Consider the following 25831-nt stretch of genomic DNA (forward strand, 5'->3'; position numbering starts at 1 on the left):
TGCAAGTTACCCGAATAGTCAAAATACTCAAATTACTTGCTTTCCCAGGACTGCAGGAATGAAGAAAGGAGTTTTCTGAATGTGCCACCTTTATGAAATTCCATTAAGCCTTTACTACACTTTCATTCTCTGTATACACACATTTACACCAGGCTGAAGCAGTATGGAGTGGGCAAAGGAAACAATACTCCATGCTCTAAAGCTTGAGCAAATCCATTGTTTTTTCATCTAAATGGAAATTCAGAAGTTTTTTCACTTTCTGTTCCTTTCCATAAGGCTTTGTACTGCAAGTAATTTTAACATGCTCACACTTGCAGTTTGCCTGATTCCCTACACTAGAAACCAGGCCAAACTGCAAACAACAACTTGGTTCTATCTCAGTGCATGTATCAATACTCCCAAGCCTGTATTATGACACCTGATAAAAGAAGGTGTTTATCAGGTAACTGGAGCCACAGACAAATCTGGGTGACAGACTCACTGCACCATTCTGACAGAATTCTGTTAATCTCTCACTCATTCTGACACAGATGGAACTCCGTCACTTCATATGAAGAATTTTTTCCTTTTCTAATTTAATTTAGAGGTTTCTAAAATGCTATTATTATCTTACTTAAATACAAGTTCCAGCCTCAATTACATGTTGTAAACTGTAAGAGTTCAAAGTTACTGTGCCACCCCCCAAGGTGGCCAAACAACCTCACAGCTTTTCTTCACCTGAACTGAGGGGATGGGTGGGTAAGAAGTCACTGGAAAGAAAAGATGGAAAGATGTTCAAGTCAGGATTTCAGCCAAGCAAATCTCCCAGAAAACACATTTCCTGCAGTGCCCTTCAGAGATGAAGGCCACCAGATCCCCCTTTTGAAAAGGCAACAGAAGAGATCACTCAAGCACTTGCAGAATGTAAAAACAGGAAGAAAACAGAATTTGTCCAGAATTTGTGGAAGTGAGACATGAAATACCACTGAGAGCAGCTTTTTGTCATTTCTACAAAAATATAGGCTAATGTTTGAGGAGTAAGATAACATCAAATTTTCCTACTGATGGAAAATTTGCAGCATGTATTTTTTGTTTAGTTAAAAATATACAGAGAGACAGCAGTGCTACAGTTACTCTTGCTATCTACAGATGTCCAGGGGATTTTTAACAGTTATTAATGTGCAAGGTAACATGTACCTGAGTTTTCCACTGCTGTATTTTCTGCAGGTCCATTTTCAGGGAAGAAATTGAGGAATATGACCCTTCTAACTAACTCTGTTCAGTTTGCAGTTAGGGTTATTTAAGTAATATACCAAAACCACATTTGGTTAAAAAAAAGCTGTTGAGACATGCAACTAAATGAGCTTATTTTCAGGTACCTCAGCATTACCATATACCCCAATAATCTAAGACTCAAAAGAACTATTTGAGCAACCTGGTCTCACGGAATGTGTCCCTGCCCAAGGCAGGGTGGCTGGAATAAGATCATCATTAAGGTCCCTCAAACTCAAAGTATTCTGGGATTTTATGATATATCTAATACATGTGAAACTGCATTATATATACTGAATTTATTCTTTGTTTTCCCAAATACTTGCTATCCTAAGTAACCCAGACAAGTAGAGTGCACTGTTTATGTGTGTAGTACTAAAACAGACAAGATAACTTATAGATGTTATTCATTCCAGTTAACTCAGCTTCAAGGTAACCAAAAGAGGTAACACCACAGCAAAACCACATCCAATATGAAATTTTCAGAAGACAGAATGAACATATTTTTTATCAATTAACTGTCCACATGCTTTGCTGTTACACCACAGTTGCCATCAATAACAGATTCAACATGTCTCCATCCCATTTTACGGTATCTTTTTTCTACTAGCCAATACAAAGACCTTATCAAAATAATGCGCAAATAATTCAGGCTCTAAAAATACATTAAGGGCTCTTATCTTACTTTTTAAATTGTCTTTAAAAAGCTTCCTAAGGAAATAAAAAGATCAGCCATGGAAAGTCTAAATGCTAGCAAAATCAAAGGTAAACAGAAAAAAGGCTTGTTTTAATGCATTCCCTTCAGCCAAATAAAAAATTAAAAGCAAAAAGCCACGGATTTGTATTCATACCTAAACGAAAACATTAACTGAAATGTATCAACATGCAAAATACACCGATCTAAGAAATGCTCTTAAAACCAACAAATGTAAAAAATTCCGCATGAACACAATCACACAGAACTCTGGGAAGGCTCCCGAAGGCCCGTCCGCGAGGTGGTGCTTTGGAAGCCCCAGCAGCAGGGAGAGGGCTGAGGGGTCCCGTTTGTTGCCACGTACCCGCCTGGCACAGAACCTGCGGGGCGATCCTCCCTTAGCCACGGGAACACAAGAGAGGAGAACAGAGTCAGCACTCGCTGCAGGCAGGCTCCGGTGTGTGCAAACCCCAGTCACACCCCACACCTGCAGGGCCTCTGCTCCCAGCCAACACACACGGCCCACGGCACCGGCGTCACCGACGTGTTTTATGGAAAACCCTTCCCTGAGGATCGTTCCTCCTGAGAGGCTGAGAGGCCTCAGGAACAAAATGTAACCAATGGTTATCTGCTGCTGTGGAATGCAGCAGGTGCATCTGGGATTGGGCTCATGTGGTTGTTTCTAATTAATGGCCAATCACAGCCAGCTGTCCAGAATGTCTCAGTCACAAGCCTTTGTCATCATTCCTTTTTCTATTCTTAGCCAGCCTTCTGATGAAATCCTGTGTTCTGTTCTTTTAGTACAGTTTTAATATAATATATATCATAAAATAATAAATCAGCCTTCTGAAACATGGAGTCAACATTCTCATCTCTTCCCTCATCCTGAGACCCCTGTGAAAACAACCACACTTGGGTGCAATACCTTTATTTCTGAGTACGAATATACTCCCATTTCTTCCTTCAATACATCTCATTATCAACATTTTGATCAAAGCAGTGTATAGTTTATAAAAAAAAGCTGCAATTACTCATTCCAAATGTAAACAATTTATTAAAACCACTATTTTCATCATATAGTCTGTTCAGTTTAATGACAGATGGCATTTTTAGTGCAATAGAGGAAAAGTTTAAATCTATAAATGCCTTTTACTGCTTGGCAAGTAGTTCAGTTTCAAGTTCCCAAATAAAGGCTACCTTCTACTCCATTGACTAGAGCACAAGGTAACAACTCCATTCCCAAAACCTGAAACTTTTCCCAAACCCAAATGGGATTTTCAGCTTGTTTAAAGCCCTGCCAATGTTCCTGAATTTGGCTTCTGTGAAAACCTTATCATCATGTCTTTACTCAAGTGTTAAACTTAACATGCATCAGTACCTTTCAGAGACCACACAATGGTAATTTCTCCCATAACTTCTTAATACCACTGGAATTACTTGAGTGCTGTGCATAGTTAATTGCTCCACTTCTCCCAGGGCCTTAGTAATATATTCATATTTAAATAATTTGTGTGTAAAAGGGCTATTAAACAGTCAACAGTTGTACTAAGTTCACACCAAAACTAACATTTTTTCAAACAAAGTAAAAGCAAACATTAACTTAGAACAAGATAAATTTTCACTTCAGTAAACCAGAAATGGAAGTATAAAATGCCTTACCCTTTGTTCCAGAGCTGACTGAGTCTGTTGTCTTAAAAGAGTTTTAAATGGCCCCCCTTCTTTTCCAGCACTCCCACTGCCCATTCCTGAAGAATATCAGTACAAATGACATTCAAAGAAACATATATTATAATTTGTAATCAAAGAGTGAGTTCAAAATAGATAAAAATGAGTCATTGAAAACAGTCAAATTTTCCCCATAATTTTAATTTCTAAGAAAAAAAAAAGCATCAAAAATTTAATTTTGGTTTGAGGGTTGTTCTAGGTTTTCCTTCTCACACAACTAGCAGTGATTTTATAAGTATTTGAACAAACACCCCCGATCTAAGATTTTTTCCTACTGTCAACTTGAATTAAAATCAATTTTAAAATATAAAAACTTAAATATGTGGGTTTAAAATTCTTTCCTACAATATATTTTTTTTAATTTAAATAGAGATCTAATTTTCACATTAAGTTTTTATAAAACCATATTATCTGCCCTTATCAAAAAGAGTCTCTCTGTCAGACTACTCTACAGTTGTGTATCTCTCACTAATATTATTATAATATTTTTATTTAATAGAAGTAATAAAAATCTGGTTTTCAGAGAGTTTCAGGTAACTAAAACCACCTTTCCTAACTACAAGCAGAAGACTGTACACATAATTATAGGAGCAGTTACATAATGCATGATTAGGAGCAAGAAGAAAGTACAAATGCAATGCATATCCTTTGATTTGAATATAAACTCTGGAAAAAAATTATTAATTATTTTACACTATGAAATACTCATCTGATTCACTCAAATAAACTAGGGGCTACAACTGCTCAGCATTTAGAACTACACTTATTTGATTACTATATATTGGCACACACATAACCTGCAGATTATGAACATGAGATAAACTCCAATTTTGCATAACATGGCAATTCTCTTTTCTTCTTTCAGAGTTTCACCTCCAACCCTCTCCCTAGCACAGGGGGTTTGTGCACAGGAAGCTGGCAGCTGCACTGACACCTGATTGTGCACTGACACCTTGCTGGGGCATTACCTGTACACAGGGGTTTGTGCACAGGAAGCTGGCAGCTGCACTGGCACCTGATTGTGCACTAGCACCTTGCTGGGGCATTGTCTGTACACAGGGGTTTGTGCACAGGAAGCTGGCAGCTGCACTGACACCTTGCTGGGGCATTACCTGTACACAGGGGTTGTGCACAGGAAGCTGGCAGCTGCACTGACACCTGATTGTGCACTGGCACCTTGCTGGGGCATTACCTGTACACAGGGGTTGTGCACAGGAAGCTGGCAGCTGCACTGACACCTGATTGTGCACTGACACCTTGCTGGGGCATTACCTGTACACAGGGGTTGTGCACAGGAAGCTGGCAGCTGCACTGACACCTTGGCTGTGGCATTCATTACCTGTACACAGGGGTTGTGCACAGGAAGCTGGCAGCTGCACTGACACCTTGGCTGTGGCATTACCTGTACACAGGGGTTGTGCACAGGAAGCTGGCAGCTGCACTGACACCTTGGCTGTGGCATTACCTGTACACAGGGGTTGTGCACAGGAAGCTGGCAGCTGCACTGGCACCTGATTGTGCACTAGCACCCTTGCTGGGGCATTGCCTGTACACAGGGGTTGTGCACAGGAAGCTGGCAGCTGCACTGACACCTGATTGTGCACTAGCACCCTTGCTGGGGCATTACTTGCAGGGCCATGTCCCCTCACAGAGTGTGCTGAGCTGCAGGTTATGTGTCTGACAGTGACCTGGGGGCTCTGTGCTCACACAGCACTGCAAACACATGCCAAGGTGCACTTTTCCTAAAGCAAACACAGTACTAGTGACTCAGACTTTCTTGGTAATAGGTCATGCCCAAAACACATTCTCCTTGCTATTCCTTAAGTCTAAAGCCATCAGGGCTAAGAGGACAAAGCAAAAAGAAGCCCCTAAGCAGCAGAGGAAAGCAGTGCATAAAGAACAGAAAGGTGTCAGGAGCAGGATGAAATACAAACAGCACAGTGCAAACAGTTAGAAATGAAGCCACGATTTTCTTCTCCAGAATTTCTAACTGATTCAACATAATAATTCCTCGCTAGTTTCCTTTTCCTTCTGATCAAGAATCTGGTAAGGATGAAAAAGAGTGAAAATATATATCCAAATGCAGTTATTTGTTTTACCTAAGACTGGGAGATCTAGAAGTAATACCAGACTTAATAATGTATATATAAATTCACTCCTAACTTCATTCATTCATTTTCAAGAGTTACTAAGCTACCATTACCATGTAATTAGATATAAAACCACTGTAATTTTCAATGAGTATTTTTAGCTGTTCTTGGATAAGGAAACAAAACTATTAGTATCTGTATAGTCCCATTAAACAATATTAAATTGCTTTTACTATTTAGCATTGATTCTAAACATCACTGTCAGGGACTATACAAGACTAAATACAGACAAACATAGCATAAATTCTACACATGAAACAAACTCAAAAAATACAAACTAACCGAAAGAGTTTCTACAAAAAAAGCAAAGTCAATAATACCAACAATTATTTAATTGAAATCTATAAAAATAATCCATGTCAGTGAAATGAAAAAGTGGGCAGTAAAAATAAAAAGCATGGGCTTTGTTTAAAAGGTTAAATTAAAAAGCAGAGCTGGTAGCATCTGACAACCATTATTTCAGCAAATTATGAATGAATTCATGAGCAAGTGCAATGAGAGCTGCTCCATGCAAAATGCAGGAGCAACAAAGTGAGGACAATGTGTGGGATTAGAAATAAAGCAAATTATTTCAATCCAATCAGCAAAGGCTAATTTTCAAGGGTAAAGAAGTAATTCTGCAGCATAAATGACATTGTTTCAAATCCTCTAGGAAGTTCTGAAGGTGTTTCAAGCTTCTGGGGCAGAGGTGAGAGATGGAATACATAGTCATGTAGCCAGCAGTTTTCAGAGGCTAACTGAGCAAACCCAGGGTTACAGAAGCAGCTGTGTGTTAATCAAATAACAACATTTCCTTCAAAGTTTGTTTAAAAGGCCATAATAGACAGATCCTACCAGAAGCAGCCAGAAGCAGCTCTTCAGTGAAAGATACACTTTTCCTCAGAACAACTGGGCTGACATGGCTAGAGTGTAGAGGTTTAATGCTAGACCCCGAGAGGAGGAGACAGGACTTTTTAAGATGTGGGGAATCACAAGAGAGTGTAGGGGAGCTGGGAAACAGGAAAATCCTAGGTCCCTGTGGGGAAGGTGCTGTGGAGGAAAGTAATAGAGACAAAGATGTAGATTCAGAAGATGACTAAAGAAATGGACAAAAGAAATCAAAATGAAGCATTTCTGTTTTCTCTAAATGAATCAACACTTACTGCAAATATTTCTTGACATACAAAGAAATGGAATGACAATACAGCTCCACAACGTACATGAGAAGCGTGTCTTTAAAAATCATTACTTGATCAACTTTATTTTGAAATTAATTTTTTAGAGACCTGCTAATTAAACATTTTAAATGCCAATCAAAATTTGATAGCAAATAGTATGGAATAAAACCCAAACAACAGAGTCTTTGCACACACTTAATCTGATTACTTGCATTATCTTGGTAGAAAAGGTTCTTTTTGAAGTGGCCATGGATTCGTTTTATGATTTTCTAGAGTAATAAATCTTGTAGAATTCTAAGTTCCCATCAAGTAAAGGAGTTCCCACCTTACCCATTTCCTCCAAACATATGCTATGGCACATCAGAATGTATTATCTGATTAAAAAATATCATGCTTTTTGTCAGCCTTATTCTGTTCATTTTCAGTGTCATAAACTATATCCCTACTCCCAGAATTCTAATTTCTAACCCAAATTCAGCAAATGTATTTATAGACCAGAATGGATAACACAAGCACAGTTGCATTTCACAGAAGACATCAAGGTAATATTCTCTGGATTTGGAGCTATTGAAAATTAGATGCTTAAGCAGATCCAGGTTCCAGCCTCCAGTGTTTTGTTACTCATCCTGGAAATTGTGGTATCTGCACCATTTCTCCAGGTTAATGTCCATCTCAGATATGTCAGCACACTAACTACCTGACTGAGAAATAAAGGAGAATATGACACACTGCAGAAATAGCAGAAAATACTTCTTTTTTCACATCAGCCAACCTGAGTAATGGGTATCTCGAACCTGGTAACATCAGATGTGTCACATGAGAAATTTGCATTTCTTTAACTTTATTTAAGTACTGAGATCACCAACTTACACACTGAGATGCCTGAACTTGGTAACAGCCTTGGGAAATGAAAACAGAGGTTTAAACATATACAGTAATTGTTAAAAGCAACATACTGAATTTAGTATGCTATGGAAGTGCCTTCTGCATATCATCAAATTTTGGGTAAAACAGATGGCTCATGAGGTGTTGTCCTTTTAGTCTACTAAGATTCAAAACTGAGTTTGTCATAGCAAGATAGAGCATGTTTAAATGTAACTAGAAAATCCTCTCCGGACAAGTTTCAGCAGCAGAGTTAAAAGTTGCCAAAAAGAGAGTGCTAATAAGCAAAACTATGCCCACTGTTTGCTTTAATACTAGAAAGACAGCTGAAAACATCTTTACATACTTGAAAAATCCCTCCAAACACGAGGCACCAATGACAATCTGTTTCAGTTCTGAAGGAACTGACTAAAACCAACAGGATTTATCACCCACCTAACATTGCCAGGAAAGACATAAGGCTGCTGCTTTAAAACCTGCACTCACTCACAGTGAGCTGCACGTGCCTAAACTCACAACTCTTACATCTAGAAAGATGACCACCTATGTTACATTTAAATCCTTTACATGACATCATCTCTACCATGGAAAATCCGATCAAAAGAAACAGGTTTTCAAATATTCAGTAACCAAACACCTGAATTTGGGGTGCTCCCAAAAAATGAGCATCCAGTTCTACCTGTAGGTCCTTTAAATGAGTGACCACCATAGGTTACCCAGAGGACAGACATCCTTCAAAAAGGACAAAAATTAAAGTGTGCTTTTTTTTTGCTTGTTTGTTTTAAAAATGGGACAGAGAAGACAGCACTAAGAAAGACAGCCTGCTAATTAGGAAAATTTTAAACACATCTAGGGAATAAACTGCATGAAATATTTAATACAACTCCATTTGAACGTAATATTCAATTTACCTGCTTGGAAAAATTCTTGAAAGGAGTGCTATCAAGTAAAGCTGAATCAACTACCTTAAAATGCTTAAAATCTGTCTCATGATATAGAGCCAAGGATGTTCTGGGCTTCAAACACCACAATTTAAAACATCATTTAAAAACTAACCACACTTCTATATACAATTCTACAAAATACTTTGCCCCATGGTAGCAAAATTCACAGCATTGGTCATATAATGAAAAATAAACATACAGTTAATTCTTTGAGTTTTGCTGGCATTATTACTGACATGATTCTAACCACAGACTAAAAAATAAGGAGGGAGGAAAAAAAACAAGTTGAAAAAATTATGATAAAGCAATGGAAAAAGAAAAATGCTTTTTGAAGATGGCTGGATTACTTCTAATGTAATTTAAGCTACCTTGAAAGTGTATACTGTCTATGTGAAGCTCTTTCCATATACCAAGAGAATAAAAAGACAATGGCTGCTACATTTGTAGTTTTGAATTTGCAAAAGGGAGTTCAAAATTATATAAATATATGCAGTAAACTTGGGGCCCAACACAGTAGGCTTGAAGGCTACATGGTTTTAGTAACACCATCTTTAACATATTGTGGTGAGAAATACACTCCTATGATCTGTGATATGAAATGGAGGAAATAAGGAAAAGGCAATTACTTAGGACTCCCTTAATGCTCTGAGATGTTCTGACTTCAACACAACACAGTTGTGTTACAAAAGCAATTTTCATGTTATCCAGGACAGCGGAAATGCAGGCAGGATTGAAATTTGGACCCTGCAGAAACCCTTTAGAGCTTGAGGTGTGCTGTGTGAGGTCTCCAATTTTCACATCATTTTGATAACTTAAATGCCAAAAAGCAAAAGGGGTTGAATGAAAATATAAAAAGAGAAACAACTTAAACAAAAAGTGGGTGGAAGTGCCTTACCAGTTTTGGGTGTCAAACTCAAATCTGTGTCAGAAGAAGAGGACTGTCGACTGTAGGACTTGGAAGGTGAAAAGGAATAGGTTTGGTTTTTCAGAGGGGTGGAGGGTCCTGATGAATATGTATTGGGATTGGGATCTTCATTGAAAGGAATCCTGCCAGAAGAAGGTGGAAACATATTCAGTAATCCTGTGCCAAAGGACCTGGCTGACAGCAGCATGATCCAAACACCAGGATGGGACTGGGGCAGGGCCAGCAGCTATTCCTTAGGAGCGAGGCTGGGAATGAGGCCAGAGGCAAAGAAATGCTGTTTTACCCTCTCAGCATCCTACACACAGATGCTCGTCATCTACAATGAAACAATTAAGCCAAATGAAAGGCATGAGATGTGACAAAAAATTATATATAGATATGCAAAATAAAAAAATTGAAAAGTTTATGGCTTAAAAATCTGGTCAAATACACAATGCTTTGAGTTAGTTTAATAAAGAAAAAATGATTTCAAATTATAGCTGTGTTTATACATATTTATACACTTATGTATATACACATATGCATTTTAAGGTAAAAAAAAAAAAAGAGATATGTTTCCTTATCCTATAGCATCAGCAGCATGCCACAGCTAAAAACAGAACAAAGAGGAGAATCTTTATGGGAACAACTCTATTGACAAACAATTTATTTATGCACAGCTTGACTTACCTGCTCTCTAAAACCATCTCTTCCACAAATGGCACAGACCCTTCCTAGAACCATTTCAAAACCTACTGTATGTGAATTATGTTTGAAAGCAATTAGGAGCTCAAATCACCGTTTCCCAGTTACATCACTTTATTGTTTTAGTTAATTTCACAGGAAGCAAGAGCATGTGACAGTGAAGAGCGTGGCTTTGTGGAAGAGACTGCGAGGCATGTCCAAGACCTATCCTGCATTTGCTGGAGCTGCAGCACCCTGGGAACAGCAGGCGTGTCCGTGAGGAAACGGGGGAGGAGAGAGGGCGGTACCTGCCTACCCTGCCTGCCTGCCTGCCCTGCGGGGGCACTGTGCCTGCGGCTGCCTCTGCCCAGCTGCGAGGGTCAGCAGACTCGTACCAGTGTAGATGAGAGTGGGAACAGACACAGAGAAGTTCTGAGTGAGCCGTGAGCCAGTAGCAGTGTGAATTGGGCTGTTGTGGGTCGAGCGGCATCCATGGCTGGGCGCGTGAACCAGCGGAGACCTGAGAGAGTTTGCAGCCAGGGCGGGAGAAAAGAAAACAATACATACAAACAGGTTGCAGAGTTATGTTACCAATGACTTCAGGGAAGTTCAGATAGAGGAGATCTCTTACTCTAAGCAGACTCTAAGAATTGCAATTCCTAGCATGCAAGAGTCCAGATGAAATAAAAGGAGGGAAAGGAACAGCTTAAGCACTTGCTTGTGACTGCATCATTGATTTCTGGCAACAGGCCATCAAGTTAGTAAAGCCAAGAATAAGAAGAATCAAATCAGTTGATTTTGCTGCCTTAGAGAAACATTCCCATTTTTTGAACTGAGACAATATCCATCACCGAGTTGAACGTGGATAATTTGGGAGGTGGAATTTCCACATTTTGCTGCAGAGTGAAAGCCACTGGTTTATTTATGGGTGCTTTTTAAGTTGATAATTACTAGGTCTACCTTTTATGTTTTTAAACACCATGCTGTTGCTCTATGCTGCACTGCATCCTGAAGTCCTTTTAAAGGCAATTTTTTAAAATCAAGACAAGTCAAACAAGCTATGCCGTGAAATAGAAACCAGTAATTTTTAAAAGTCAGCTCATATTTTGCAAAATTTTGCAGAGCAATTGATGTCTGCACAACCAAAATGCCTCATCTCTCTTGCAGTGACAAAACAGCTCAAGTTAATGAAAATGGCTACTTCAATCAATACATCTAGAAATACAGGACACGTAATACACTTCTTGGTGCAGTTTTTTCCTTCCTGTATTGCTCTACCAAACAGAAAATAACTAATTTATCCATGCAAAAAAGTAGCAACAGTTGAAAGAAGACTGCAAGTATATTTCTATTAATTTGTATGCATATCACAACATTCAAACTGTTTGGTGCTGCAGTACATATGACAAAAATCACAAAATTCTAATTCTCATCATAAAAAGATTTCTCTGCAAATTCACTGTCTACCCGTTTTGCCATAGTCCTTGTTTTACAACGGTAAAAAGCAAAGCACACAATAAAAGATGAGACCTCTTTGGGGTCATTGTCTAAATCACTGACAGAACAATCAGAATCCAAAATTTATCTTCTCTTATACACTTACAAACATTTAAGCTTGAACCAAAAGTATATTTGTGAGAGATCCTCACAAAAAATGTTCATTGCACAAACACAGCATCAAAGCAGAACTAATTAAAGTGGTGGATCACAAGCCAAGGATATGCAGTACTATTGCTACATAAATACAAAGAAAGTAATTTTAAGTAAGAACTACCACTCCAGCTTCTACTGGAATAACAACTCATCCAACCTAAAACATTTCAGAATTGTGGAACAGAAAACTTATTGCAGACAACTAAAACTACAAAAGAAAAACAAATTCTGGGGAAAAAAGAAATCACACTGGTTATGAAAAACTGAATGAGTATGAAAGGAAGAGAGGTGAAACTTGTTTCCCTACAAGCTACTAATTCATACTTACTCCTTCATTTCTTTGGATGGGGAGTTACATGCAGGTAAAAATGCTGATGTGTTACTTAATTTATCCAACGTGCAGGCTGTTCCTATGGCTCTCACTACGAGTCCAGACTCTCCTTCCAAATCAAAACACTGCAAATAACCAACAACAGCATTTCCTCTCATTTCCAGCACCTTCAGGCCAATCTTCCTTTGTAATTCACCTACAAAACAAAAGGTAAAGAGCTCAGAGTTGCAGTGAGAGTTGCACTTCTATTCTCTTTCGTGGTCTTTGACTCAGCCTTTGGAGTGCCAACCAAGTCAGCAGAACAGGTGATAAACCCAAACCTACATAGCTGGGCCAAGGAGCTAGCCACAACTTCTGTCTCCTACAACACTGTGTGATACCAATCACACAGCTTTTTGCTTTTCTCTCCAAATCCATTCTGACTGCCAAAACAACATATTTCAGAGCTTTTTCCCACTAGTCTTTATTTCCAGTAGTTTTTTTTTTTCCTTTTTTCCTACTTATTCAGAGAGAGGTCAAGATGTGCTGTTGAACTCATGTAAGTTTCTAAATACTTCATATTTAATACTTCAATACATTAATAATACATAATATAATAATATATATTATATAATAATATATAGCATATAATATAATAATATATAATACTTCAAAACAATGCAACATCTTTAAAATCTATATGAACAAGCATCTATAATTTCTTCATGTACCAATTTATTTGAGCATATTTCATCTCATTTCCTACTTTTTGCCCTCTACTGCAAACCAAACAGTCCCACTCCTATTAACTGCACACAAGGACTGAAAGGCTGTGACTGTAGGGAGCTGGTTGGCCACGGATGCTTTTTTAGGAGGACATAATAAAAAAGGAACGGTTCTGTGTGGCTGGATTGCCTCGGTAATAAGGCACGTGGCAAACATCACCTGTGAGCCCTGGGGGCAGTGGCTGTGCCCTGGGGCAGTGCAGTACCTGACATGAGCGAGATGAGCCTCTGGCGGGCCTCGTTGGAGGCACGCGGGGTCCGGATGCGGTCGATCCACTGGTACTCGGGGTCCTCGTTCACCACCAGCTCCTCCACGAAGCCGTGGATCACCACGGCCCGGTAGCACTTGGGGATGGACGTGGCTGGTGCAGACACACAGCAAAGGGGTGAGAGACAGGCCTCCCAGCCAAGGGCAGCAACAAAACATCCATTACACACACAGTGATTTCATCCAGACCGTTTTCTGTGACAACATGGACACACCCCGCTCAGGTAACTGTCCAGTGTACCAGTTACAGCATGTGCCTTAATGAAACCATTCCACTTTGGGCCTCTTTCAAAGGATATGGACCCAAAATAACCACATGCACAGGCACTGAAATGCAACTTCTGGGCATTAAAAAAACCCCATCAGTTACTTACATTGTTATGAAAAGTGAACAGTAAAAATGTGTTAAAAAAGAAAAGCAATTTGTGTAAATGTTATCTCCACTAGGTTTATGCAATGAGCTCCCTTCTCTGCCATGAGAAGGGAGACAGAAGAGGCAAAGAAGGAAAAGGAGGGAAAAAGTTTTTGTTCAAATAAACTTTTTTCCTCTACTTACTGCAAAAAAACTTGACGCCACAGGATGACTGCCTAAATCTGTTTAAATCATTGAAGAGATCTACTTTCACCACCACGTTGATCTCCCCACGTATACCTGACAATAAAAACCATGAAATACCAGAAGTTATAACAATGTAACTGCACCAATACAAAACTAGACCTATAAATTATTTCCTGTTATTAATTATTAATGCCAGAGGAGCAGGAAGCCATAGCCTTGCCTCTCAGGTCTGCTGCAGAGACACTGGCTCAGAGGAAGTTTCTAGTTCTGCCAAGCCTGTGGCACAATGAAAGCAACACTCCTCAAATGCCTGTCTGGAGCAAACAGAACTTTATAAGAAAGATGGCAAGGAGAAGCCATCAGCCTCTTGATGCTGCAGTGGCCTCTGCTGCAAGGTGCTCTCTCTGCTCAGTTTCCTCCCTGAAACAATTCCACAACTGCAGTAAAGCTCCTCTCTGAAGTTCAGCCCAAGGAGAAATATTTATGGTTCTTTCTAGAACCACAAAGTGACACAGGAAGTGTTTGCAAAATACTTCAACTGTGACAAGAAATAAATAAAAATAAGGTATTATAGTCCTTCTAGACAAAAGGTTAATTTTCAACTATGATTAAACCTTACTAGAAATGGATTATTTTCCAACACAGAACCATTCCTTTTTGACTTCTCTACTTTCCTGTTCTGAGCTTTTCCTTCTTTTCCCCACCCAGTAACAAAATCATTTCACACATTATAGGTTCTGACATATTGAGGACTAAACTTTTTGATGAGTCTAATCTCTCGTGTCTTCAGAAGCCTTTATCAACCAGCACATGACACTGAAACAGCAGCACTGGATTTGTTGTTCAGCTCAGACATTACTGCAATAAAATCAGCTGCATCTCCCTTCCAAAATGCCAACAGGAAGAAGCCTTCAGTTATTGTAACAGAAAATGCCTCAGGGCTATACATTTTCACAAACAATCACGTTGAGGTGAAAGAAAAAAAAATTAATACAAAGTTATGAACATTGTATTTATTCTTTTTTAACGAAGCTCAATTAATGTTTGCCAAGAATCACAATAATTGGAATCTAGTGCTATGAGCATGAAAACAAAAGAATTCCAATTTTACTTACATAGAAAAAACCTATGAAATACCAACATATCTGGAAAAATATAGAGAATTCAAACTCCCTCTAATCTACCAGCTGTACACATCCTGAAACAAGTGTTTGCATAATTTAGCTCAGAAGAGAATGCGTGATAGGAGAATGTGCATAGGATAAAAAGGTAATTTAGAAAAACAGTATTTTTGCAATATTTCTTAATATTTCTGCTTGCTATAACTGGTTTAAATGCAAAAAATACTGTGCATCAGTTATGATGAGCATCTGGTGAACACCATTAATTATTTCCCAACAATGCCTTATAATTAGCTTTGAACATCATTAGGTCATTTAATTCGCCCTGAATAATGAAGGAGGGGGACAATGGCAGCCACAGAGATGTCCTGCATGAAGGCATCCAAGCAGCAAGTTAATTGCTCTAAACTGACATTGGCTCTCTGAGACAAAAGCTGTTCCATCCAAATCAAAAGCAAAAATATCACTGCCTTTATTTTCTCATACCTTCAAGACATTCTGATGAAATCCACCTAGTACTGAGAGCACTTAATGCAGGGAAAAGAGATTTCATCCTGTTGAAGATATCTCACATCCTTGTCCCTTCATCTCAAGTGAAGTTTATCCCAAATCCCAGGAAGGCACACTTCAAGTAACCCCAGCAAAATTACATTTGTTTAGCAAACACATGGTAATTAGACAAATACGTCTGAGTCTTTTTTTTAATCAGAAATTTGCAGTAACTAGTAACTAGGATGTTTTCCCACTTGTCACAAGTCCTGTGGAAGGCATTCTGCCAAGCACTAGTCTTTACTCCCCTGCCAGAAATTTTCTCATGTCAGAAAATAAGGGGGAAAAAAGCCAGGAAAGTGGTTTTCCAACACCAAAGCTAAAGTTATTACAAATTTCTGAATACATCTTATGAGATTGTATGAAGCAGATTAGATTCCAGAGAAGCCTGTTTGAAATCAGCAAAGCTCACCATGAATGGTATCATAAATTGGAAACCACCCTGAAATAACAGTGGCTGCCTCGCTGTAGAGCAGAGGGTCGATGTCTATGTACACCTTGCCAATGGCATCGTTGGCACTGTACGTGTCGTGGTCAAGAACCGTGATCTGCAGGGGCTCATCCTGCAGCTCCTCATCATCCACCTGCAACACAAATATTAACAAAAACCTGAGTACTTAAAAATGTGCAGGGAAACACTGCTGAAAAACAAATCCAGAGGAGAAGAGAGTTAGTAATGAACAGTGACAAGGATAGATCTGCAATGTCACTTCCTGAAGCTAAACAACACTCTCACTCATTTTGGTTTTATCCCTCAGAGACTGGTGAGATCCTGGAAACTGTCCCATCACTGGCAGAGGAACACAAAAGCACAATTACAGAGAATATGCATTTTAAAATTCCACAATATTTTAAGTCGCATTTAAAATACTGCCCCACCTATCTCCACAATACATATGATAGACAAATAAATAGACAAAATAAGGAAGAAAGGAAAGAAAAAAAATTTAAGATACAATACCTCAGAGGACTATTATGCTCTGAAGTTTATGGTGTTCCCATCACTGACCAGTGGCTTAAAAGCAGGTATTTTACACGGCCTGCAGTAAGAGTTCAGTACTTCTACACATGCAATTTCCTAAACAAATGCAATAATCCATCTACAGAGAATGACTATTTTCTTTTAGGACAAAGACAGCCATTTAACAAATTTTTGTGTTCAATTCACAAACCAAGAATGAAGTTTGCTAGCTGCAATGGGATGACTCATCTAAGTGTTTGCAGAATTGCAATATTGCCTTAGTGCACAGTAAATGAACCAGAACTACACATTCAAGTGTTGCAATAATTAATTGATTCTAAACATAATCCTCATTTTTTAAGTAGTAAAAAAATGAAAGAAACATGTAAACACTCGTTCAGGGCATAATGTCAAAGGACACCAACAAATTAGATCCTGGAAAGCAACAAGCAATTACAGGAAAATGCTGCATGCCCTCATTATTACGTAAGGAAACGAGAGGAGAAAGTGTCCAGCAATTGCTGTCCAAGCTCTTTATTTTGTAATCTTCACAGAGGAATTTTGTTTTCTCCTCTGCATTATCCTTGCCACCAAATGTAAGCTTCAAATACCAATTAACTTTCCTTGCTCAAAATTAAAAAAGCCCACAAGAACACCTGAACATTCGCATGTATGTATTTATTTACACACACATGTCCTGATAAGTGTACTGAAAAAGCCTTTGCCCTGCTGCCCTTGCCCACCTTCACTGCAGCACTCTCTCTTCTAACAGAACAGCATTCAATTGGCTCCAACCTGGCAAGCTTTTATCTTCTCAAGCACTCCTAAAAAGCCAAGGAGACGCCCTTGGCAAACAGGGTCTGCCTGGAGCTGGGTTTGCTGGAAAGGCTTTGTGCATGCAAACACAAATACACTTCAGTGCTCACTCTCTGCTGGAAATGCAATTATTTCATTAAGGCAGCTAAACCAGAGTGCCTATACACTTACAGGCCAACTCTTAAAAATACTTACTTCAAATTTGAACCACTCAGAATTCCATTGAGGATTAAGTGATTTGGGATACACATCTGTCTTAAATGTTGTATTTCCAAATTTCACCTAAAAACAAAAACATTCAATTAGCAACTACAAATATTAACAAAAAGATTTTGAAACTCATTTAATTGACATATGCAAATAATTTCAAATACATATTTCAACAAATTTTCTTTTCACTGAGTGGCTTTTCAATTCAATTTATATATATATATCTGTATCCACATGTCAATGACATTTCCAATCAATCTCTCTCATCTTGTCACACTACTAAAATTGTTTCTTTTCCTCCTCAAACACTTGAGAGGCAAAAATATAACTTATATTGGCTATTCAAAGTCACTTTACATACTCTCCTTGCCTTCTACAAGGAAAAATATTCTAAACATTGATAGCTTATTACTCTTCTCTCTAGGATTTCTCAATCAGCTTCACAGACAATTGATAAAATAAATATAAAGACAAACTGGATTTGATATATACAGAGAGAGGACTACTAAAAATTGAGTATTTTCCATGCTTTCATCTCTTATTTCACCTTCAACCACATAATAACTCATTTCAGCAGTACCCATATGGTCTCCACAGGCATCTATTTCAGGCTAAGCCCATTTGGGTTTTGTGGGCGCTTCTTCTTTCCTTTTTTAAGGTGAAACTGAATTTCTGTGATGCTCCATACATCAGGAAGCCACACAGCACACGGAAGAGCCTTTATTTCTCTGCAGCCTTCACTGCAAACCATTTCCAAACACCTGCAGTTCTCCGAATGCTGCTTCTCGAAGAAGCATGACACCTCATACCAGGTACTTACAAATACCCAAATTTACATTTTTAAATTTATTCAAGACTCCTAAGGAAAACAGTGACTAGGCAGATGGAAAAGAAGTGCTGGAGTTAGAGGTTTTGACAGCTTTTACCTTTTAAAAGGCCAAACGCATTTTGGAAAGGCAATTTAGGGCTGGATGTGAGCACTGTGGCGATTTTGCTCGGGACAGTGTTAAGTGACCGCCTGGCACACCTCAGTAACACAGTGATTACTGTGCACAGGTGCATCTCCCAGCTCTGAAGAGATCCTGCACTGGCTGAAGTACAATCAAGTGATGGTAGCACTGCTGCAAGGGCGCTGCCAATTAAATACCAGTTCTGGCTCCAGAAGCTGCCAGGATCCAGCATCCTGAGCTCCACCCAGCCTATTTTAAGGCCTTATCTCGGGAGTAAATCAGTTCCCTTAGAGCCCCAGGCAGTTGTAACTGAATTTCCCCCTGCTCCAGCTAGGTCATTGAAGCTGGTAGAGATAATAAAACACCACACTGCTGCCCACTGTGCAAAGTTAAAAGCACATTTATGGAAGAAATTGTAACAAAATATTCTGAGCTGGGACAAGGATCATTGTGCTCATGCTAGTGAAGTCCAAGTTTTGCATAACCTGAGCCAAGTAAGAGCTCTGAAGTCTCTTCTCATTTTCTTTTCGAGTTCTAAGGTTATATTGCAAAATTTAACAAGGAAATTTAAGGTTAGTAAACAACTAGAACCTTAACATTTGCATTTCATTTCATTTAAGGAAAACCACATTGTAGTTTTTCAGCAACCTCACACAGAAAAACAAAACAACACTTTAAATCTCAACTTACTTTGCAATAAATCTCACCTGCTGCACTGCCTACTCCATGCAGGGAAAGGGAAGTTACTCCACACTGTTCCTAATTAACAATCCTGAAAGCAAGGCCCCCACCTGGGTATTTCTATACCCTTATCTGTGCCAAGGCACCCATGGACCAGCATGGCAACCCAGCTAAGCAAGCTGATCTTGATGAAAATGGTTATTTTCCTTTTCTGCTATGCTAGTATTTTACTATATGAATTTCAACAATCTACTTTGCTGCCCTGACAGTAGGGCTGGGAACAAGACCCACAGAAGAGAGGAGCTGTTTCTCCTAACACAGAGTAAAACCAGGCCAAATGAAACTCGGTGAGCTGCATTTCCTAGTCCTGTTTTCCCTGTCTCCTATTAGCAAGCATCAGAGTTGTGGCAATTTCAGACTAGATTAACAGGCAGCCTGCAAGAGAAGCTTTTAAAAATTAAAAGCTGACCAGTGAAACAGCTGACAAAACAGTGAAACACTATGTTCCATTTAATAAAATAAAGCTCTGTACTATTTCTGCTCCTCTGAAAGGCTGGAATACATCCTCACTTGACCACCAGGCTACTCTCCCATTAAGCATTATCCTTAGAGTCTAACATCAACCAAATTTTTAAGCACCAAATTAAATCAGGACTTACATACCCCAAATTTATTTTTATACTGATAGTATCATATTTCCCAGTGTATACAGGTCTAGAAAGGCATTCTGTCTTCCTATTTAATTCTAGTACTGTGCCAACTTCAACTACAAATGGTACACCTCAATGAGTATTTGGGGTTCAAGACACACATTTCCAGAGCACACCATTTTTAAATAGCTCTGATTCTTCTCAGGGTATGAGTCCCAAACCTACAGAATGCTTCTGAAATGTTCTAAGTCATCCATATTAGAAAAAAGGAATCAAAAAACATAAGGATCATGTAACAGAAATCATAAAAAGGCTTGGATTGGAAGGGACCCTAAAGTCCATCTCACTCAAACCCCCTGCCATGGGCAGGGATGTCACCCGTTGGAGCACACTGCTCGGAGCCCCATCCAACCCGGGCCTCCAATGGTTCCAGTTACTTTGCACTTCAACTTATTTTACAATCCCTTCCTAGAAGGACCCTACACATTGCTGCAAGCTACGAGACTGCAAAGAAGGTTGAAGCTGGATACTCCGGGTGCAATAAAGTGATTTAAACACGCAAACAATATTAAGTACTCGTTGACAAAAAGCCCCCCTCAAAAACATTTTAGTATTTCAAATGTTTTAAAAGGAAAGACGAACATTGGCCTTAAAAGCAAAGCCTGTACACCCAGTCATATACTCAGCAATACAACCGCTTTAAAGATTATTTTGCTACTTCGCCACCCTCCTTGCAACACCTCTGTCTGATCAGAGACCCGGTTAGGTTGGAAATGCCCTGTGGGATCACCGAGCCCGAGCTGTGACCGACCACCACCGGCACCGAGACCCGGGCACCTCCAGGGACGGCTCCTGCCCCGGGCAGCCCGTCCCGATGCCTGATCCCCCTTCCCGGAGCGGACCCTGCCCCGGCCAGCCCGTCCCGATGCCTGATCCCCCTTCCCGGAGCGGACCCTGCCCCGGCCAGCCCGTCCCGATGCCTGATCCCCCTTCCCGGAGCGGACCCTGCCCCGGCCAGCCCGTCCCGATGCCTGATCCCCCTTCCCGGAGCGGACCCTGCCCCGGCCAGCCCGTCCCGATGCCTGATCCCCCTTCCCGGAGCGGCTCCTGCCCCGGGCAGCCCGTCCCCATGCCTGATCCCCCTTCCCGGAGCGGACCCTGCCCCGGCCAGCCCGTCCCGATGCCTGATCCCCCTTCCCGGAGCGGCCCCTGCCCCGGGCAGCCCGTCCCCATGCCTGATCCCCCTTCCCGGAGCGGCTCCTGCCCCGGGCAGCCCGTCCCCATGCCTGATCCCCCTTCCCGGAGCGGCTCCTGCCCGTGCCCCGCAGCCCCGCTGCGCTTCCCGGAGCGCCGTTCGGGCCCGGCAGGTGCCTCCCCGCGCGGGCCCGGCCCGCCGCCCCGCCACCAACCTCCACGAAGGCATCGGTCAGGTCGCTGGCGCGGTCCATCACCGGCAAATGGCGCCCCGCCACGATCTTGACCTTCAGCTTCCCCGGCATCTTCCTCCTGCCGTGCCCCCCCTCGCCGCCGCCGCCTCCTCCTCCTCCTCCTCCTCCTCCCGCGGCCGCAGCGGCAGCGCCACCGCGCCTGTGCCATGGAGCGCCGGGCGCCGCTGCGCATGCGCGGGGGCCGCCCCAGCCGGCCGGCGGGAGCGGAGCCCCGGAACCGGGGATTGCCCGGGCTGGGAGGGGAGCTCGGAGGAGCGCCCAGGGCAAACCCCCTGCCAGAGCACGGCCACCCAGAGCAGGGGGCAGGGAAACGGGCCCAGGGGGTTTCCTGCGGTGCGGAGAGGGAGATCTAGCCCGCCCCTGGGCAGCTGTTCCAGAGCTCTGCCGCCTTCAGTGTAAGGAAATGATGGCTCATGTTGAGATTAAACTCTATGTGCTTCACCTCATGGCCAGTACTGAACTCCTTATACTTCACTTTATGGCCGGTGCTCCTTGTTCTGCCACTGGTACGCCTGACAAGTCTGGCCCAATCCTCTTGGCACGCATTTGAAATATCCCCTCTCAGTCTTCTCCGGAATAAACAGGCCCAGCTCCCAGTCCTTTCTCCTTAGTGATGGGCCAGAGCCCTCATCATTCCTGTGACACCTTCCAGCAGCTCCGTGTCCCTGCTGTACCGGGGAAGCTCTGCAGGTGTGCCCCAGCGAGGGATGATGAGGAGCAGGACAGCTCCCCTCACCTACCGGCCACGCTCCGGAGCACCCCAGACACCACCAGCGCCCCCAGCTAAGGACACGCGGCCGTGCCATGTTCAGCTTGTACCCCAGCAGCACTCCCCGCTCCTTTCCCGCAGAGCTAGTCTCTGGACGATCCCCCACCCGCCCGGTGCCGGTATTTGAGGCTGTCCCTCGGCAGGTCCGGCCCCTAAGCCCGGCCTTATTAAGCCCGCGGGTCCGCCCTGCCCGGCTCCAAGATGGCGCCCGCGGCCTCGGGGCGCTGCCGGTCACAGCCGAGCTCCGGCTACTCGATGGGTACGCGGGCTGAGCGCCGAGCTATCGATGGCGGCACTGGAGCGGACGGGACGGGACCGTACCGCACCCCGAAACCCGCACCCTGCGTGCCCCATCCTGCACCCCGAAACCCGCACCCTGCGTGCCCCATCCTGCACCCCGAAACCCGCACCCTGCGTGCCCCATCCTGCACCCCGAAACCCGCACCCTGCATGCCCTATCCTGCACCCCGAAACCCGCACCCTGCGTGCCCCATCCTGCACCCCGAAACCCGCACCCTGCGTGCCCCATCCCGCACCCCAAAACTCGCACCCTGCACCACCTGCATCCTGCACTACCTGCATCCTGCACTCCCCATCCCGCACCCCGAAACCCGCACCCTGCATGCCCTATCCTGCACCCCGAAACCCGCACCCTGCGTGCCGTATCCCGCACCCCGAATCCCCCATCCCGCCCCCCGCCTTGTGCCCGCTGCAGCAGCCCCGGGAAGCTCTGCCGGCCCCGGGAAGGAGCTGCTCCTATGAGTTCCCGTTCAAAGGGAGCCGGGAGCAGGCGTGCATCCCCAGACACTCAGTGGGAGTCTCCTGTAAAGGCTTTAAAAACAGCACCCCGACCCCCCCCCGCCCGTGGGATTGCTTTGTTTTCTTAATGGAAACACAAACATTTACAGTATTTGCAGGATTACGGGTAGATTAGATGGAGTTTAGTTACCAGAAATAGGAGGATTTGGTTCGGTTCCTGCAGCCAGGCTGTAACTTTGTGATGCCTGAAAAAGCCCTTTGTTCGGGCACTGGCACTCCGGGAGCTTGGCGCAGAGCAGGGGAGCCAGGACTGGGGCAGGGTGGTCCTGGGGGCGGTGTGAGAGCCCTCGGGGCGGTGGCTGTGCCGCTGGGCTGCTCAGCAGTAGGAGCAGAAAGGAGCCCTTGTGCTCTGCTTAAGCGCTCCTCAGGTGTTGAGCCAAATCTGCTGGGATTATTTCCCCTTCTTTCTAATCTTACAAAAAGACTAAATAATGCTATGGGCTGGAGTGTGATACACCAAACAAATCATATGACTGATTTGCAGCGTGTGGTGCGGGGATCTTTGGCTGCCTGCAGTGAGTCCCACCAACACAGCACTCTGTCTCTGGGGCTTGTTTGGAACAATCCATACTGTGTCCAGAGAAGGAAACAGCTGGGGAAGGGGCTGCTGCACAGTCCTGTGAGGAGCAGCTGGGGGAGTTGGGGGGGATTAACTGGGGAAAAGGAGGCTCAGAGGGACCCTGTGGCTCTGCACAGCCCCTGGCAGGAGGGACAGACAGGGGGGTTCGGGCTCTGCTCCAGGGACAAGGGGAAACGGCCTCAGGCTGTGCCAGGGGAGGTTCAGGTTGGGCATTTCTTCATGAAAAGGGTCGTCAAACATTGGAATGGGCTGCCCAGGGAAGGGATGGAGTCCCTGTCCCTGCAGGTGCTTGAGGTGATGTCACAGACACTTTTTATGAAAAATCTTTTCTTCCTGAGAAGCTAAGAGGCTTCAGGAACAAAATGTAAATAATGATTATTTGCAGCTGTGGAATGCAGCAGGTAGATTTGTGATTAGTCTCAAGTAGTTGTTCCTAATTAATAGCTAATCACAATCAGCTGGCTCGGACTCTGAGCTACAAGTTTTTGTTATTATTATTATTTTTATTCTTAGCTAGCTTTCTTTTTTATTCTTTTAGTATAGTTTTAATGTAATATATATCATAAAATAATAAATCAAGCCTTCTGAAACATGGAGTCAGATCTTTGTTTCTTCTTTTACCTTTGGACTCCTGTGAACACAGTCACAGGTGGTGACTGCATGTGGCACTCAGCACTCTGGTCTAATCGACAAGGTGGTGATGGGTCCAGGGTTTGACTCAGTCTTGGAGGTCTTGTTCAACCTAAATGAGACCACCCCTAGCGCAGGTGTCTTGGTTTCAAAGACGGGTGTCTGCCAAGGGAGGCGGCAATGCAGGATGTGACTCCCTTCCCTCGGAATTACTATAACTTTAAATTCGGGGCCTTTCGGGCGCAGCCCTGGGGAGAGGCCGGGCCGTTTTTTTGCCGCTGTGTGCGGTGTAGCAGGGCAGAGAAGCGCGGCTCGGACGGGGCACGGCTCGGCACGGCTCGGCTGCAGCTCCGGCCGCCGCCGCCAGGGGCGCTGCGGGCTCGGCTGCGCTGCTGCCCCGCGCCGCCAGGCGGCGCTGTGCCCCGGCTGCGCCCGCAGGGACGGACGGGATGGACAGATGGACGGACGGGATGGCTGCGGCGGGACCCTCGGAGCCGCGCTCTCCGGGCGGAAGGCCAGAGGCAGCAGAATCTTTCTCAAAAGGTTTCTGAGGATCCAGCTTTTTCAGTGGAAGATTCCATTAGTCAAAGGATAGAAATCAGAAAACACCTGTTTTGGAGAGCCAGTTCCAATCTGGTTTTCAGGCGCTTGGAAAGATGAATTAGATTTGATTTAATGCAGCGAGAAACCTGCTTGGTGTATTAGACCTTCCTCGGGGCTGAGGATTTTCTATACTGGCAGAATGAGACTGGCTTTCCATAAATTATCATGTTAGCTCCCACCTTTCCTACCAATGGCATTCCAGTTCTCTAGGGCCAGCAGGGACTTGTGGAAGGTATCAGGGACTGCTGAAAGTATACTCAGACCCCTAGAATTTATAAATTACTTGAGGCTTCCAAAGCAGCATTAAACTCCATCGGTTCTAGGCAAACATAATGGATATACTGGACACTAAAGCTATAGTGTGTACATGCTCAGAACTCCACAGGAAATACTGAAAGGTGTTTTTTCATAATAAGGAAAAAATGAGATGTGATATCTGACTTTGCATTTCAGTATCTGGATTGTTTCTTGCTGAGGCTTTTCCCTTCTGCCTGGAAGCGATGCTGTTTTAGTGAGTCGTGGCAATGGAAGTCCTGTTTCAGCTACTCTGTGCTTAAAGAGCAGCATTGTCTCACTTGAGCAGGTGTTGTTATGTATTGAATGGCACTGTAACTCAACTAAACAACAAGAATATTGCTAATTACAGCATTAAAGGCATCTTGTGTGGAACAGTGAGTGTCAGAAAAATAGCATTTTTTTCTGGGTGATTTTGCCACTTGAAGGTAACGATCCATGCATCCCTTCTTGTTTTAAGAGAGGGAGTTTGAGATAGATATGCATGTTGAACCCTTAGTTTGGAAATGGACACTTCAGAGATAAGGTTTTCCTTATCTCTGAAGGTAACTTCAGTCTGCTGACCCACCCCATCAGGGCAGGTTTCAGTTACATTGGTTTACCACCCTTCAAGGTGCAGATCAGAAGGTGGTGGTCTGGCTTTTCCTCAGGTTACAGCAGGACCTGGGGTGTGGTGGGCTGTCTTCTCCACAGGGAAAAGTGCTCTTGGGTTATATTGCCTTGAGTTGATTTAAACAGAAACGAATGAAAAACTTCTTGGAGGGGTTTTAGTTTGTTGAAACAC

General features: G+C 42.9%; 1 protein-coding gene across 19 annotated transcripts in view; it reads right to left on the reverse strand.

Annotated features, from left to right (window-relative positions):
* The window catches only part of C2CD5 (C2 calcium dependent domain containing 5), a 55801-nt gene extending 34387 nt beyond the window's left edge, over positions 1–21414 (reverse strand). For 9 of the 19 annotated variants that reach the window (XM_066551142.1, XM_066551140.1, XM_066551136.1 and 6 more), the window contains exons 1-8: positions 21314–21414; positions 17609–17695; positions 16049–16220; positions 13964–14059; positions 13346–13501; positions 12373–12571; positions 9699–9850; positions 3605–3690 (exon numbers count right to left, since the gene is read on the reverse strand). In XM_066551142.1, coding sequence (XP_066407239.1) covers positions 3605–3690; positions 9699–9850; positions 12373–12571; positions 13346–13501; positions 13964–14059; positions 16049–16220; positions 17609–17695; positions 21314–21403 — 1038 coding nt within the window. In that variant the 5' untranslated portion in view covers positions 21404–21414. Of the gene's footprint in view, positions 1–2309; positions 2343–3604; positions 3691–6654; positions 6850–9698; positions 9851–10786; positions 10912–12372; positions 12572–13345; positions 13502–13963; positions 14060–16048; positions 16221–17608; positions 17696–21313 lie in introns of those variants that run through there. The other 10 variants (XM_066551143.1, XM_066551138.1, XM_066551135.1 and 7 more) reach the window with 4 other exon arrangements.
* Between the last annotated feature and the right edge of the window lie 4417 nt (positions 21415–25831).

This window comes from Molothrus aeneus, chromosome 5 (genome assembly GCF_037042795.1).
Source record: "Molothrus aeneus isolate 106 chromosome 5, BPBGC_Maene_1.0, whole genome shotgun sequence".
In the NCBI taxonomy this organism is placed as follows: Eukaryota; Metazoa; Chordata; class Aves; order Passeriformes; family Icteridae; genus Molothrus; species Molothrus aeneus.